Genomic DNA, 17,663 nt, shown 5'->3' with positions numbered 1-17,663 from the left:
AAGGTCCTGACCACGGACTCTTCGGAGTATGCGTGGGGGGCTCACCTCGACGGTCTGCGGACTCAAGCACTATGGTCAGCGGAGGACCGTCTTTGTCACATCAATGTGTTGGAGCTTCGTGCCATTTTTCTGGCAGCTCGAGCATTCAGTCATCTGCTGCGCAATCAGGTGGTCCTGGTACAGACGGACAACCAAGTGGCAATGTATTATGTAAACAAGCAAGGGGGGACGGGCTCTTGGTCCCTGTGCCAGGAAGCTTTGCGCCTTTGGGAATGGACGACCTCCCAGAACATCTTCCTGCGGGCGGTTTACATTCAGGGAGAGAGGAATTGTCTGGCCGACAAACTCAGTCGTCTTCTCCAGCCGCACGAGTGGTCGCTAAACTCCCGAGTTCTGCGCGAGGTCTTCGACCGCTGGGGAACGCCTCAGGTGGATCTGTTTGCCTCCCCGGAGACTCGCAAACTGCCCCTCTACTGTTCACGGATTTACTCCCAGGACCGTCTCGAGGCAGACGCCTTCCTTCTCGACTGGGAAGGGTGATTCCTTTATGCGTTTCCTCCTTTTCCTCTGATCTTGAGGACGTTGGTTCACCTCAAGTCATCCGGCGCCACTATGATTCTCATTGCGCCTCGGTGGCCTCGTCAGCACTGGTTCTCCCTGCTTCTTCAACTCAGTTCCAGGGAGCCTCTACTTTTGCCGGTGTTTCCCTCTCTGCTGTCTCAGAGTCGGGGTTCGCTGTTGCATCCCAATCTTCAGTCATTACATCTGACGGCTTGGTTCCTTTCCCCCTGACTTCGGCGGTCAGGGAGGTGTTGGAAGCCTCGCGCAAGGCCTCGACTCGGCTTTGTTATTCTCAAAAGTGGACCAGATTTTCATCCTGGTGTACCTCGCACCATCTGGATCCAAGTTTGGTTCCGGTGTCCTCGGTTCTGGAATATTTGTTGCATTTGTCCGAGTCTGGGCTGAAGACAACTTCCATCCGAGTACATCTTAGTGCGATTGCTGCTTTCCATCGGCATCTAGAGGGACGTTCTCTCTCTCTACATCCTCTAGTGGTTCGTTTCATGAGGGGTTTAGTTAATATTAATCCTCCTATGAAACCTCCTCCTGTAGTTTGGGATCTTAATGTGGTCTTGGCTCAACTGATGAAACCTCCTTTTGAGCCTATTGACAAGTCTCTTCTTAAGTTTCTCACTTGGAAGGTGGTCTTTTTACTTGCGCTCACGTCTGCTCGTCGGATTAGTGAGCTACAGGCTTTGGTTGCGGACCCGCCCTTTACTGTATTCCATCATGACAAGGTGGTTCTTCGCACCCATCCTAAATTCCTACCTAAGGTTGTGTCTGATTTCCACCTCAATCAGTCTATTGTTCTTCCGGTGTTCTTCCCGAAGCCCCACTCTCATCCTGGTGAGGCGGCGCTTCACACGCTGGACTGTAAGAGGGCGTTGGCTTTTTATCTCCAACGTACCAAGTCTCATCGGAAGGTTCCTCAATTATTTTTGTCCTTTGATCCTAATCGGCTGGGACATCCTGTTTCCAAGCGCACCTTGTCCAACTGGCTAGCTGCTTGTATTTCTTTTTGCTACGCTCAGGCTGGTCTCACGCTCCATGGTAGAGTCACGGGGCATAAGGTCAGGGCGATGGCAGCTTCTGTTGCTTTCCTCCGATCTACTCCTGTGGAGGACATATGTAAAGCTGCCACTTGGTCTTCGGTTCATACGTTCACCTCCCACTACTGTCTGGATACTTTGTCCAGAAGCGACGGCCAGTTTGGCCAGTTGGTGTTACGTAATCTGTTTTCCTAAATTGCCATCCTCCCACCAGCCCTTTTTTGGTTGGCTTGGAGGTCACCCACATGTGAGAATATCATGCCTGCTTGTCCTGGGATAAAGCACAGTTACTTACCGTAACAGGTGTTATCCAGGGACAGCAGGCATATATTCTCACAACCCGCCCTCCTCCCCGGGGATGGCTTCTTTGCTGGTTATGGAACTGAGGACCACGAGGTGGGGATGCGCCCTCTAGTGGGCAAGAAGGCATGCACATGCGTGGTGCAGTGTAGCAAACTTGAAACTTCAATCAAGTTTGCTTGAAAAGCTGTCCGCGCTGGGGCTCCGTAGATGACGTCACCCACATGTGAGAATATATGCCTGCTGTCCCTGGATAACACCTGTTACGGTAAGTAACTGTGCTTTATCTGCCTTCAGGACTGATCATGGTGTCCCCAGGATTCAGCTAGTCTCTGAATAGTTGTGTCAATCTTGCCTTACAAAGGGAAAACCATTTTTGTACAGCTCTTTGTAGCCATTAGAGCAGGTAGCAAGTAGGAATGTGCATTTGTGAGTCCATTTGAGTGGCTAAAAATTTTAAATCTTTGCAAATTACTTGTACAGGTGTATACCTACAAATTTAATGCACATATAAGCAATTTGCATAAACAAAACTTTCTTGAGCACATACAGTGTGCACAATCCTCCACTCCCCCCAAAATAAAAAACCACATGAAAATTGCAAAATCTTCTTTTAAAATGAGACTACCAAAATCTTTATTTTGTCCATGCACATGCCTACTGGCAAGTTTAAATTATTATTTAAATCCAGCATTCTCCTCTGGACTCCCTGGTCATTTAAAACCAGTACAGGGATCTTGGTACCACTGTGAGGTTCTTGCACAAGGTTTTCACAGCACTTTTCCCTGATGCAGAAATGATCTGTTGTTGCCAATACTGTATGAAAGAGATTTCTAATTTCTGAGTAAAATGCTTGTTGGCAGCTCAGTGACTGTGCTTAAGTTTGGAAATTTATACAAACAGCCTACATCTCATGAAACTTCTTGGGCTTCTTGCCCTGCTTCCATCTTTCAGTAACTTCTGACTGCAATCTTTAAGCAGCTGGTCTGCTGAGGTTTGGGGGTTTTTCCATTCTATTTAGGACAGATATCTGAGCTAATGAGTTAAATTAATCATATAGCACTGGATATCCATGCTATCTAGTTAACTGTAATTGATGCTTCTGGCATGGCTCTTGGCTCCCACCAGACTTAACTGGAGTGCAAAATTTTACCCCCAACTTTTTTGAGTAACATCTGAAGTTCCCTGTACATCTGAGCCACTACCCTTTAATTCAGTGATTTGCACTTTAATTTTGCTCCCAATGAAGGAGAGAATATAAAATCACTGCATTAAAGAGTAGCACAGTGGGCATGCAAAACACAAATCACTGATGTTAATACAACAACCAAAAATGGAACGAAAATCTAGTGTAGAATTTTTTTTTTTTTAATACTAATTTTATAGTGCTGAATCTCAAGACAGGTGTAAAGATGCAGTGCAGGAACAGAGAGGTTCCCCACCCCTTGACTCCAGAAAGTCCCCAGGCTCCAAACCTCAAAAAAGTCCCTAGTGGCCCAAGTAAGGTCTGTGCTAGTCAACTGGAGGTGTGTGTATGCATACCCCCAATGTGCTCTGCCCTGTTATTGCATTTTTTTTTCACCAGGCTTATTTGCATACTATTTGGTTACTGCATTAAAGTGTCCAGTTTTAGTTATAGGTTTGAATTAGCAAGCTTGCTGCAACCTTTATATTTTAATTGTGTAGCTTAAGGTAGCACTAGAATGTGTTAAGGATCCTTCTACATGTATGCTATGTCCTCTTTTGCAAGGAAGGCAACAGCAGCATGGAGTTCTTCTCAAAAACAGTTAAGGTTAGAAAAATGGTCTTCAGCTGATGTAGTATTAGGGATTTCAAGCTGTGTTGTTCCTTGCCTAAGACATACTGGTTAGATGCGTGTTCTGGAGTAGGAGACGGAATTCTACACAAAGAACATTATTTCTCTCTTCCAGCTCCTGTTCTGTTAATTCTCTTCAGTCTGGATTCTGGAACAGCCCTCCCTTTATATTTTCTTTGCTGCTTATTCAGCAGGATGCTTTTCTTTACCCTTTGCTCAGTTTATATTAATATGATGATTTAGAAATATCACAGCTACAGGGAGGGGGAACAGCATGAGAGCAAAAAGCAACAAAAATGGAAGACCCAATATTTCATAGTGAAAAACAATCCAAACGTCAAAGACAGAAAACTGTGGAAAATGATGTTCTAAATGATGATTTATTAATCACTTCTTCCACAAGATAAACACAAATGAGTACAAGTATAATAGTCTACACGGTCCGTGTTTCGGCGAACCCGCCTTCCTCAGGGGTCCAGTTATGTAAACAGATCTCAGAAAATAAATGTAGACTAAAAATCTAATCTAATCTTCGGTTTATATACCGGGTCATCTCCCAGTGGAGCTCGACTCGGTTCACATATAATTAAGACTAGAGTACATAGCAAAAAAAAGGTGTAGGAGGAAAAGGAACTATAATTAAAAACTAGAGTACATAGTAAAAAAAAGCATAAGAAAAATAACTTTAGTATTGTCATTTCGTTGAGACTGTAGTTAAACCATTTAAAAATTGCGAGAACAACAAAATTTTTAGAGATTTACAAAATAATTGCAGCTGGCCTAAAAGCCTAATGGAGTCAAGAAGTTCATTCCAGATCTCTACAAACTTGAAAACAAAAGATCGACAGAGCTTCCCAGCAGATTTAATTCCCTTAAAGGAAGGGAAGGCTAACGTATATCTTTGTGTGTTTCTCAAATGGCAAAGTCTGAGTATTCCAACATAAGGGGACAAAAGGATCAAATATTCCGTAGAGAAGCTTGAAGATTATGCATGAACATTTAAACTGGATCCTAAAGTGAACTGGGAGCCAGTGAAGCTTTCTCAACAAAGGGGAAACATGATCATACTTTTGTTTCCCAAAGATGAGCTTAGCTGCAGTATTCTGTATTAATTGAAGTCGTTTTAGACTGCCCTGCTTAATGTCCAGATAAACTGAATTACAAGAATGATTGTCTTTAAACGACTCTCCAAATAAGTGTGATTCGAACAGAGTGGCATGAGAGACAGGGCAGCGGAGGGACCAAACAAACCACACAAACCAAAGTTCTCCAATTAGGCAAAATATTGGTTGTGCTGTGACCCCAGTAGCCCACCCTGTTGTACTAGCTATAATGAGAAAAAGAAAACCACTAGGATTTATTTCAGGATTTATATTCTACACTATCATCCACTTCTAGATGGAGTGCAAATTTACATACACAATTCAAACATCAAAATATCTGTATATCTTGTATGATGTTGAGGGTGGGATGGAAGGGAAGCTCCTTGAAGGTTTCCAGGCTGCTGTGAGAGAAGTAATAGGATAGGAAAATACAAAATTCACATTCTTCATGCTTTCTCTCTTTTTGCATCTTTCATATAGTGAAAACTACCAGGATATGATAACTTGAAAAGGCCAGATTTAACTTTGGACTAGCAAAAGGTAATGAGGAAGCGTGCCTTTCTCAATAATTCAAAGCTGCATTACATTCATTACCTTTTGCTAGTCCAAAGTTAAATCTGGCCTTTTCAAGTTATCATATCCTGATATCTAACTACTCTCACTGCTGCTTCATTCCTAATACAGCTGTCCAGTATCTTAGCACAACCCAATGTTTTAATATATTCTTGTGAGTTGCTGTAAGACACTATCTAAAAACTGAGACTTGATTAGGGAGGTGTAGTTTGGGGTTAGAAGCAGGAAGATGATGAAGGGGAGTTTAGGAAAGAGTGGAGGTGAAGACAATAACACATTTCTTTTTGCTTCTTACCCCTTTAGCCTGATCTCAGCTTCCTCTTGGTGTCAGGAAGAAACGGGATACCTCTTGGTGGGCCTGTGAAGTACAGTATTGTGAGAGAAGGCAAGCTGATTGGACCCCAAGTCCACCTTACGAGTCAAGGCGCCATCTACATCTTATTTGGATTTGGTGAGGAACAGACTCCAATCTTTTTTTTTTTGAAGATGCAAAATTTGATAGACCACCTAATCCTTTAACGCATCAAAGCAAAATAGAATATAAACTACTACAATTTTAAAATAAAATTCACCCCAAGTCCTGTGCCATCAAACCATTTGCCATTTTCCCTTCTTCACAAAGACCACTACCCAGTACTACAAAATTCATGTTCTCTGATAATCTTCTCCAGCATCTTCTCATAAGGCAAGGTCTGGCTAAACAGCGACACTTCAGCCCATTTCCTAAAAGATAAATCGTCTCCCCTTAAACATCCTGTGGTTTGGAGTTCCACAGATAAGAGCTGTTTTTCTAGCTATTGGTAAGTGGGTTGGAACCAATGGCAGAACAGTCAATACCAGCCTCTGGAAGGATTACAAATGTTTAGCTAGGGTATATGGTGCAAAACGAAGTGCAAGCATTTAGAGTTCAACCATGTTTATTGAGCCATCAAATGCAGATACAATCAACCATCAAACAGGCCAAAAGATCATTTTTACAGAATATAGATATCCTTAACCAGATCCCTCCCTCCACCCCCTCCAGAATAAAGAGATTAAAAAACTAAAAAAAAGTACCATTAGCTTTGTAGGTGTGGCAGCACTGAATATTGGTTGCTGCCAGCCTGAAGTGTACCAATCACCTGTCCAGAACATAGAGCAAGAAACTTCGTTATTCACATTGTCAAAAGTGACTCGAACAAGAGGTCTTGGACTAAAACTGAGGGGCGGCAGACTCAGGACTAATGTCAGGAAGTTCTGTTTCACACAGCAAGTGGTGGACGTTTGGAATGCTCTCCTGGAGGAGGTGGTGACAGAGACCACCATTCTGGGATTCAAGGCAAGTTGGATGCACACCTTCTTGCAAATCACGTTGAGGGATACGGGTGATCAAGGTGTCCATTTGGGAACACCTGGCTTGGCCTCCACGTGTGCGGGTCGCCGGACAGGATGGACCTTGGGTCTGATCCGGTGAAGGCATTTCTTATGTTCTTATGAATGTACGAGTGCGATACTGGGACAGACTAAAGGTCCATCAAGCCCAGTATCCTGTTTTCAACAGTGGCCAGTCCAACAAATATGAAACAAGGGACCAAGCATCTATAATAGAGATATGAAGGCAAAAACTGAACTGGAAACCTCAAAAAAATCAGACTTGGCATGTACAACACAGGGTTTGTAGCCTCAAAGGGCCTAGGCCTCCCCACTTTGGGTTGAAGCCCTCTCCAAAATTGTGGCACTGGATGAATGGCTGTCAGGGATAGCTAAGCCATACCCGCCAAAAGAAACTCTCCACCAAAGGCTCCACCCATGTTGCCCCTCCTTCCAATCTCACTACTCAGAGCATCAAGAACCACTCCCTCCAATACCCCCCCCCCACACACACACACACTTTCCAGAACATCAAGAACCCCCCTCCAGGATCTTCCCAGGCATACTTGCCCAATCCCTTGATGGTCTAGCAGGGAACAGGCAGGAGTAATGCCCATTCACTCTTGCCAGTTGCAACTATCCCTTCAGAATAGCTACTAGGACCTCTAGCAGCAGTCTCTTGGTACATTGCTAATATCATTAAGCTACCATTAGAGGTCACAGCAGCCATTTTGAAGGGGAAGCCGCAATGGGTGGGGAGACTGAATATTGATTGGAGAATGTTTTTGTATGTTTTCCCTTCTAAAATCATTGCTCATGCAACCAGTAATGGTGGGCAGACGTGTATTTAGGCCTGTACCAGAGCAGACATGTATATACTATATCTACCAGGTTAAGGCATGCTTGTATTTTACATAAACCCCACATAACTGCACCCTAGGAAGGCCTATTTTATATACATATAAAAGTATACAGTAAAACCTTGGATTGCAAGTAACTTGGTTTGCAAGTGTTTTGTAAGACAAGCAAAACATTTTATTAAATTTTAACTTGATATACAAGCAATAATAATAATAACAGCTTATATACCGCAATACCGTGAAGTTCTATGCGGTTTACAAAAGATTAAGCAAAGGTACAAATTGACTGACTTCAAGAGGGGAAGAAGAAAGAGAAGTAATTAGACAGGAAATTCATTGTTGAAGAGAAAAGTGATCAAAAGGACAGTAGGTTGTTATTGAAAGGAAAGAGATAAGTGGATCAGTTGTCAAGATGTTTTAGGAACAGGTGTGTTTTTAGACGTTTCCTAAATACCTCATAAGTAGAGCAATGTCTTGCGATACGAGTACATACAGTATACACACGTCACATCATCACAACTGAGCCAATGGTGGTTCTCTCTTTGATGCTGCGGGAGTGTAGTGGCTGTTCTAAATGAGTGAGGTCTTGCAATACAAGTATGTATAGTATTTTGTATTAACGTTTTTGAGTTGTGGAATGAATCGTATGAGTTTCCATTATTTCCTATGGGGAAATTTGCTTTGATATATGAGTGCTTTGAATAACAAGCATGCTTCTGGAACAAATTATGCTCACAAACCAAGGTTTTACTGTATTTAAGATCGCTCCCTTGGATATATGTATGGCATCAAATTTTGCATAGACAACTTCCTGTATGTATAAATGGGTTTTCACATGTAGAAAAATGGACATTAATCTCCAGTTAAGTGACCTTTTATTTAGTTTTCTAAAGTGGTTTAACCACTAACCTCTTCAGAATGTACCCTTTATCCAAAGAAATACGAGTATTAACAACCTGAGAAAACTCTTGCTGCAAAATTTATATTCACTTAAAGAGTGCTGTGTCTAGCCTACAGGTGTTCACACGTATTTCTATAGAGTTTTCCCCTCCTTAAAAGGTATAACAGACCTAGAATTTGATTATCATCTCCACAACATGAAGGTCTAGGAGTAGTGGTCCTTAATTTCTTGCTGGGAGATGCTGATACTGGGAGAGCTGTGAGGTCTTGTACATGATGTGTTTATTATAGAAGTGGGAACTCCTTGGCATAGGGAGGGGGGGAGTACCACAGGAAGAGGTATGAGAGAGCTTTTGAATAGTCAGTGACCCAGGCAAAATATGTGGGAAAAGAATCTAAATTCTTTGATCATGAAACATGTGGCCAAAGATGATAACTTGGCTAAACTTTCCTCTACATGTATGCACTTATCAGCAAACTACGCATAGCCTAAAGCAATGCATTTTTTATCCCAGGACAAGCAGGCAGCATGAGTGACGGCACCGACGGAGCCCCGGTACGGACAATTTTAGAGTGATTGCACTCTAAGAACTTGGAAAGTTCTAGTAGGCCGCACCGCGCACGCGCGAGTGCCTTCCTGCCCGACAGAGGCGCGCGATCCCCAGTTTCTTAGTTTCCGCGGAGCTAAGAAGACGCACGGTTGTTGAAAATTTTTTTCCTCACGCCTTCCCGCTCGCGTAAACCCTTAAGGAAATAGTTTCCTTCATTTTCTTTTCTTTTCTTTAAAAAAAAAAAAATCTTGTTTTTTTTTTTTCAATTCTTTCGGTTTCGCCCCGGCGGGGCCTGTTGCCACCATCAAGGCCTCGGCCTTCGATTTGGCAGAAGCTGTTTTTACCTTAATTCCCCTTCAACCTGGGTTTAAGAAGTGCCAGCGGTGTGCACGACCAATTTCACTCACTGACCCGCACAACTGCTACAGTGTCTTGGTCCTGATCATCAAGCGTCTACCTGCACCCGCTGTGCGACTTTAAAAAAGAGAACTCTAAAAAACCGTCAGATTCAACAGTGGTTATTATTTGGTGCCGAGATGTCTGATCCTGCGACACCGGCACCGACATCGGCCCCATCTCAGTCGGCACCCACCTTGTCGACACCGCGCCAGCGTCGCATCCCTCAGGTAAGCCGGCTAAGAAGCCTTCCCCGTTGGAGCGTCCTCCGGTCTCAGTAGCAGCGAGCCCAGTCCTGCCGACCTCGAGGCGCCCACGGAAGCGCTCCGCCCCAATTGAGGTGAGTCCCTCGACCTCGGGCTCCTCATTCTCGGGGCGTTGAGCGGCACCGCAGGTACTGCAGAAGAAAAAGGCGGTACCGGTGCCTTCTCTGGACGAGCGCATTGCAGCCGTCCTGCAGGTGCAGCTCAAGGAGCAGTTAAAACAGCTCCTTCCTACTCTCTTGACACCGAGCCTTCCAGTCCCGGTCCGGTCTGAGCCACTGGTACCGGCAGTGGAGCAGCCTCTTTTGTCTGCGTCCACTTTGTCGGTACCGGTTCACTCCGCTTCATCGGTCTCTATGCCAGTCCTCGCACCGGAACCGAGAGCTCAACACCAGGCTGTTCAGACTTCGGCACCGTTGCAGCCTGTAACATCTCCCGGTACCGTGTCTTTGAGGTCAGGTAAGTCGGCATGCAAATCCCGACACCTGGAACCCTCCACTCCGGAGTCTCGAGACCGTAGCTCCCATATTAGGGACCCTGATCTGTGGGGTGACTCCGAAGAGCCTTTTCTTTCTGAGGGTGAGTGTTCCTCGGATGAGGATGATCCTGCTGCCCCTGATCCATCCGCCAATCAAGATTCCACATCTTTCACTTCCTTCCTGAAAGATATTTGTGAATCCCTTTCTATTCCTTTGGAGGCTGAGTCTAAAAAATCCAAAGCCTTCCTTGATGCACTGGATTTTGACCAGCCTCCAAAGGAATTTCTCAAACTACCCCTCCATGATATCTTGAGGGAAATCTTTTATAAGAATCTGGAGACTCCTTTGACCATCCCAGGAGCCCCTCGTAAATTGGATTCTTTGTATAAAGTGATTCCTATCCCTGGATTTGATAAGCCGCAGCTTCCACATGAATCCCTTCTTGTGGAATCTACGCTTAAGAAGTCTGCCGGAGCTAGTGTATATGCTTCTGTCCCTCCTGGCAGGGAAGGTAAAGCCATGGACAAGTTTGGTAAACGGTTATACCAGAATGCGATGCTAGCTAATAGATCTGGTAATTATGCTTTCCATTTCTCTTTCTATCTCAAGCATCTTCTCACCACCATGGCTTCCTTTGAAAAGTACCTTCCTGAACGAAAACGACAGGCTTTTCACCACTGCTCGTCCTCTCGCTTCCAACTCCGTAAGTTTATGGTTCGATCAATTTATGACACATTCGAACTTACCACCAGAGCAACGGCCATGTCTGTGGCTATGCGTCGTCTTGCTTGGCTCAGAGTGTCGGAGCTTGATGTCAACCATCAAGATCGGTTGGCTAATGCACCATGCCTGGGGGATGAACTCTTCGGGGAATCCATGGACTCTACCACCCAAAAGCTCTCCGCCCATGAGACTAGAAGGGATACTCTGCTAAAAACAAAAAAGAAGACTCCACCGGCGCGGCCTTTCAGGCAACAGTCGGCCTATCAACGCCGTTATGTGGCTCGTCCCTTGCCATCAGCTCCCCAACAACCTAGGCGTCAACGTCAGCAACAACAACAGACCCCTAGGCCCCCACAGCAGCAGCCTGCGAAGCCACCTCCACAGAAAAAAATCCACACAGCCCTTTTGACTTAGTTCTCCAGGGCATAGCCAGCTTCCTAACATCTGACCACCTACCTCAACCTATAGGTGGCCGTCTTACTTTTTTCCTCAGCCGTTGGGAAATCATCACCTCGGATCAATGGGTCCTCAACATCATCCGCCACGGCTACTCTCTCAACTTTCAGACACTTCCTGCCCAAAGTCTGCCAAAAGAATCTGCTTTGAACACTCCTCAGTCTTCCCTCCTTCTTCAGGAGGTTCAATCCCTCCTCCTTCTGAACGCAATAGAGGAAGTTCCTCTAGATCAGAAGGGGCAGGGATTCTACTCCCGTTACTTTCTAGTCCCCAAAAAAACAGGAGATCTCAGACCCATTTTAGATCTTCGCGATCTCAACAAATGCTTGGTCAAAGAAAAATTCAGGATGCTATCTCTGGCCACTCTTTACCCTCTTCTCAATCAAGGCGACTGGCTATGCTCCCTCGATCTCAAAGAGGCTTACACTCACATACCGGTCAATCCGGCATCCAGACAGTACCTCCGCTTAATGATCAATCATTGTCATTACCAATACAAGGTACTGCCCTTCGATCTTGCCTCCTCTCCAAGAGTGTTCACCAAATGTCTGATTGTGGTGGCTGCCTTTCTACGCTCTCACCACCTTCAGGTCTTTCCTTACCTGGACGATTGGTTAATCAAGGCCAATTCATCTCAGACAGTACTCCTGGCCACCAACCACACCGTCCTGTTTCTACAACTTCTGGGGTTCGAGATCAATCTACCCAAATCTCATCTCATCCCCACTCAGAGACTTCAATTCATTGGAGCGGTGCTGGACACAGTACTCATGAGAGCGTTCCTGCCGTCCAACCGTCTTCAAACTCTTCAATCTCTATGTCAGCAGGTACTTCCACAATGTTCCATCTCTGCCAAGCAAATGATGGTACTCTTGGGTCACATGGCCTCCACATTTCATGTCACACCCTTCGCACGTCTTCACCTGCGCACTCCTCAATGGACCCTAGCTACCCAGTGGTCCCAAGCGACGGATCCTTGCTCATGACACATATCTGTGACATCATCTCTTCGTCAGTCTCTACAATGGTGGTTGATATCCTCAAATCTCTCCAGGGGTCTTCTGTTCCATCTACCTCCTCATCAACTTGTCATCACCACCGACGCCTCCCCTTATGCCTGGGGAGCTCATTTGAACGAATTCCAAACTCAAGGACTTTGGACAGCCCAGGAAATGAAGCATCACATCAATTTCCTGGAACTCAGAGCGATGTTTTATGCCCTCAAGGCTTTCCAACATCTTCTCTTTCCTCAGGTCCTCCTGCTGTGCACAGACAATCAAGTTGCGATGTACTACATCAACAAGCAAGGTGGGACGGGCTCTCGCCTCTTGTGCCAGGAAGCCCAGAAGATTTGGGCTTGGGCCACAGATCACCAACTATTCCTGAAAGCTATCTACATTCAGGGAGAACAGAATTCCTTAGCAGACAAGCTCAGCAGAATTCTCCAGCCTCACAAGTGGACACTCCATCCTTTCACTCTACAGTCCATTTTCGCTCAGTGGGGCACTCCTCAGATATACCTCTTTGCAGCTCCTCACAATCACCAGCTGCCCCTCTTCTGCTCCAGACTCTACTCTCCTCACCGTCTGGCAGCGGATGCATTTCTCCTGGATTGGTCCAATCTGTTCCTGTATGCTTTCCCTCCGCTACCTCTCATGTTGCAAACCTTGTTCAAGCTCAAGAGGGAACAAGCCACCATGATTCTCATCGCTCCACGGTGGCCCAGGCAACACTGGTTCTCCCTTCTACTTCAACTCAGTTCCAGAGAACCTATTCTTCTTCCATTGTTTCCTTCTCTGCTTTCACAGCATCAGGAGACCCTTCTACATCCCAACCTCCAATCTCTGCACCTGACAGCTTGGTATCTCTCGGGCTGACTTCGAATGATACTCTTTTGTCTCAGCCCGTTCGTTCTATTCTGGATGCCTCCAGGAAACCGGCCACTCTGCAATGTTACCATCAGAAGTGGACAAGATTTTCTTCCTGGTGTCTTCTTCATCATTATAATCCTACGTCCCTTGCTGTGGAGACATTGTTGGATTACCTTCTTTCTTTGTCTGACGCTGGTCTCAATTCTATTTCCATCAGAGTCCACCTCAGTGCTATTGCGGCTTTTCATGAGCCAGTTCATGGAAAACTCCTTTCAGCTCATCCTTTGGTTTCCAGATTCATGCGGGGTCTTTTTAACCACCTCTCAAAGCACCCCCTGTAGTCTGGGACCTTAATGTGGTTCTCTCCGCCTTAATGAAACCTCCGTTTGAACCTTTGGCTACGACTCCTTTCAAGTTCCTCACTTGGAAAGTGGTCTTCCTTATCAGTCTCACCTCTGCTAGGAGGGTCAGTGAGCTACATGCACTAGTTGCGGATCATGACAAGGTGGTTCTGCGTACACATCCAAAGTTTCTCCCTAAGGTTGTCTCTGAATTCCATCTCAACCAATCCATTGTTCTGCCTGTTTTCTTTCCGAAACCTCACTCTCATTCTGGAGAACAGGCTCTGCATACTTTGGACTGTAAAAGGGCTTTAGCTTACTATTTAGAGCGTACTAAGCCCCACAGATCATCTCCCCAACTCTTTCTGTCCTTTGATCCAAATAAATTGGGACGTCCTGTTTCTAAACGTACATTGTCAAATTGGCTTGCAGCGTGCATTTCATTCTGTTATGCTCAGTCCGGACTGACACTGGAAGGTTCTGTCACGGCCCATAGAGTTCGAGCTATGGCAGCATCTGTGGCTTTCCTCCGTTCCACTCCTATTGAGGAAATCTGCAAAGCTGCTACTTGGTCCTCAGTTCATACTTTTACATCTCACTATTGTCTGGATGCATTCTCCAGACGGGATGGACACTTCGGCCAATCTGTTTTGCAAAATTTGTTTTCCTAATGGCCAACCTTCCCTCCATCCCTCTTTTTGTTAGCTTGGAGGTCACCCATCAGTCAAGAATATGCTGCCTGCTTGTCCTGGGATAAAGCACAGTTACTTACCGTAACAGGTGTTATCCAGGGACAGCAGGCAGATATTCTTGCGTCCCACCCACCTCCCCGGGATGGCTTCTTAGCTGGCTTATCCTAACTGGGGACCGCGCGCCTCTGTCGGGCAGGAAGGCACTCGCGCGTGTGCGGTGTGGCCTACTAGAACTTTCCAAGTTCTTAGAGTGCAATCACTCTAAAATTGTCCGTACCGGGGCTCCGTCGGTGCCGTCACCCATCAGTCAAGAATATCTGCCTGCTGTCCCTGGATAACACCTGTTACGGTAAGTAACTGTGCTTTTTTCCACATCCACCCACTTCTTTTCCCATCACTATATTTCTGCACTGAAGCTCTTTCAAATTTGTAGAGGATCTCCCTGCTTGGCTCCCCTGCTAGTCTTCCCCTCTCAGAGGCCTTATATTGTAATGTCTTTGATTTGCAGGGAATGTCCAGGCTGTGGCTGTTAAGGATCTCTTTGCCCAAGCAAGGAACCGGGACAGCTTTCCTCATATTCTGCAGGCGAAGGAACCAGAATGGGAGAAGAGGCGATCTGTTAATTTGTCAGATCTGATATTCGTTTACAGGTACAATTGTGTGCTATTTCTTGCACCATGGAAACAGTACTTTCCTTAGCAACTGCAGCAGATGAATCCAGAGACCAATGGGATAGCACACATCTACCAGCAGGCGGAGATAGAGAAACTGATTAACAGGTGGTCCTATTGGCTGGCACTCCTCCTGTGTTTCCAGTATTCTCTATCTCCCAGCAGGAAATGGTCGCTATTCAACTAGCTCCTGAATTCTGGCTGTGACTGGAAATTATTTCTCCTGTTGAGGTTTCTCTTCAGTGAGACTGCCATTCTGTTTCTCCTGTTGAGGTTTCTCTTCAGTGAGCTGGCAATGCTATTTCTCCTGTTGAGATTTTCTCTTCAGTGAGACAGGGGTGTCCGGCTGAACTGTGCCGGCTTTAGGAGTTACACCTGGACTCTCAAATATCTTGTTTTGGCAAAGCCTTTTGCTTGTTAGTTTTCCAACATGGCACCTCCCTTTGATGAGGTTTCTTCTCACATACAGTCTCCTAGCAGGTGGGCTTCTGTTTTTAACTACTCCAGGACTGTCAACTCATAGTGGATAAAATCCCCATAATTTTTATTTATTAGAGTGAAGAGACATTGGGTGGGAAGGAAAGGTTAGATGAAGAATTTTACCAGAAGCACTCGCTATACCAAAGATATAAACTAGGTATGTATAGGTATATGCCAATGGGAAAAACCACAGAGGCTCTATGACTCACACATTTAAGGCAGTAACACAAGTATCGCAATCAATAAGGTCAGTCTTTTATTTTATTTTTTTAAACTTGACGTGACCTCATTTCACCCTTGGGCTGCATCAGGATGTTAAAAGTGATGCTAGAACTACCATACGAATAAAGTTCAACACGAACGCTGATATCTTCAGTGCAACAATGTTAACATCAAATTAACAGGAATCCTTATTTTTTCTCAGTGATTATTTTATCTTATGAACACACTGAGAGAAAATGAGGTTTTCCGTTATCTTCAGCGCAATGATGTTAGTATTAAATTAACTGGTGTAAGTGAGCTTGTGAGCTGCAGGGGATCCAAGATTGCTGCTGTACACAAATGCTGCTGTGATCTCTTACCTTTTTGGATTTTCTCTAGTGTTCCACTATCGACAAGCACAGGGACAAGCAAGCTAAGCTGCAACAGCCTTTGGCTGCACCTGTTATAGGTCCGATTGATCTGTTAATGGTCCTCGAATGCAAGTTGGATCCAGGAGCCTCCTACTTGGAGGAAAGACTAAAACGGTTAGGGCTCTTCAGCTTGGAAAAGAGACGGCTGAGGGGAAATATGATTGAAGTCTACAAAATCCTGAGTGGTGTAGAATGGGTACAAGTGGATCGATTTTTCACTCTGTCAAAAATGAAAGACTAGGGGATACTCAATGAAGTTACAGGGAAATATTTTAAAATCAGTAGGAGGAAATTTTTTTTCACCCAGAGAATAGTTAAGCTCTAGAATGCATTGCCAGAGGTTGTGGTAAGAGCAGATAGCGTAGCTGGATTTAAGAAAGGTTTGGACAAATTCCTGGAGGAAAAGTCCATAGTCTGTTATTGAGAAAGACATGGGGGAAGCCACTGCTTGCCCTGTATTGGTAGCATGGAATATTGCTACTCCTTGGATTTTGGCCAGGTACTAGTGACCTGGATTGGCCACCGTGAGAAAGGGCTACTGGGCTTGATGGACCATTGGTTTGACCCAGTAAGGCTATTTTTATGTTGTTATGATACATCAAAGAGATGGTGAGATCTCCTTTGGGAATGAGCCAACTGTTAGCCCTAATCAAGGAACTCAATAACCTTGTTACACAAGCTGTCTGATTGCAGCTCAGATGTATTTGTTGCAGGTCCCTGACCAGGAAGTTATTCAGGCCCCTGGTGGCAAGGAAGGTCTTCTAGAGCAGGTGGAGGGTCTACCATTAGCTGCTGAGAAATTGGTTCTGGCTGTGGAGAAGAACGTAACTCCTGGAATGGAGTACAGCCCTGCCACTACTTAGGTAGCAGAAAGTGGTATAGAGATAAGAGACTCTGAGAATGCAATTGTATTCCTACCAGAGGTGCTGACTACCAAATCTATGGAAGAGATTTTAGAAATCTTTGGCTTGCAATTTCAGATCTGTAAAAGTCTGTTCATCTTGTAGTGAATTCTCTGTCTTCTCAAATGAAATTTATGGAAAGAAGAATAATTCAAGTAGGAAAAGATGTGGAAGAATTTAAGTCTGACACAGGAATCATGGGAGTTATTGACTTAAAAATGGATTCAAAACTACACAAGCAGATAATTCTACTTCCAATAGAGCTAAATTTAGAAATTCTACAAAGTGCTTTAAGAAGTGTTAATTTGAGAACATAAAAACATAAGCAGTGCATCTGCTGGATCAGACCATAGGTCCATCGTGCCCAGCAGTCCGCTCACGCGGCGGTCCATCAGATCCAGGACCTGTATAGTGATCCTCTATCTATACCCCTCTATCTCCTTTTCCTTCAGGAAGTTATCTAATCCCTTCTTGAACCCCAATACCGTACTCTGTCCTATGACACCCTCTGGAAGTGCATTTCAGGTGTCCACCACCCTTTGGGTGAAGAAGAACTTCCTAGCATTGGTTCTGTATCTGTCCCCTCTTAATTTTTCCGAATTCCCTCTCGTTCTTGTAGTTATTGAAAGTTGGAAGAATCTGTCCCTCTCCACTTTCTCTGTGCCCTTCATGATCTTGTAAGTCTCTATCATGT

General features: G+C 45.0%; 1 protein-coding gene across 1 annotated transcript in view; it reads left to right on the top strand.

The window, feature by feature from the left end:
- The window catches only part of FAM234B (family with sequence similarity 234 member B), a 115,721-nt gene that overhangs the window by 64,810 nt on the left and 33,248 nt on the right, over positions 1–17,663 (top strand). The window contains exons 6-7 of the mRNA XM_033929339.1: positions 5,706–5,853; positions 14,793–14,934. Of these exons, the coding sequence (XP_033785230.1) occupies positions 5,706–5,853; positions 14,793–14,934 (290 nt within the window). The remainder of the gene's footprint in view (positions 1–5,705; positions 5,854–14,792; positions 14,935–17,663) is intronic.

Source organism: Geotrypetes seraphini, chromosome 2 (assembly GCF_902459505.1).
Source record: "Geotrypetes seraphini chromosome 2, aGeoSer1.1, whole genome shotgun sequence".
In the NCBI taxonomy this organism is placed as follows: Eukaryota; Metazoa; Chordata; class Amphibia; order Gymnophiona; family Dermophiidae; genus Geotrypetes; species Geotrypetes seraphini.
Note: the sequence above shows the minus strand (reverse complement) of the source record. Positions and strands in the feature narration are given on the sequence as shown.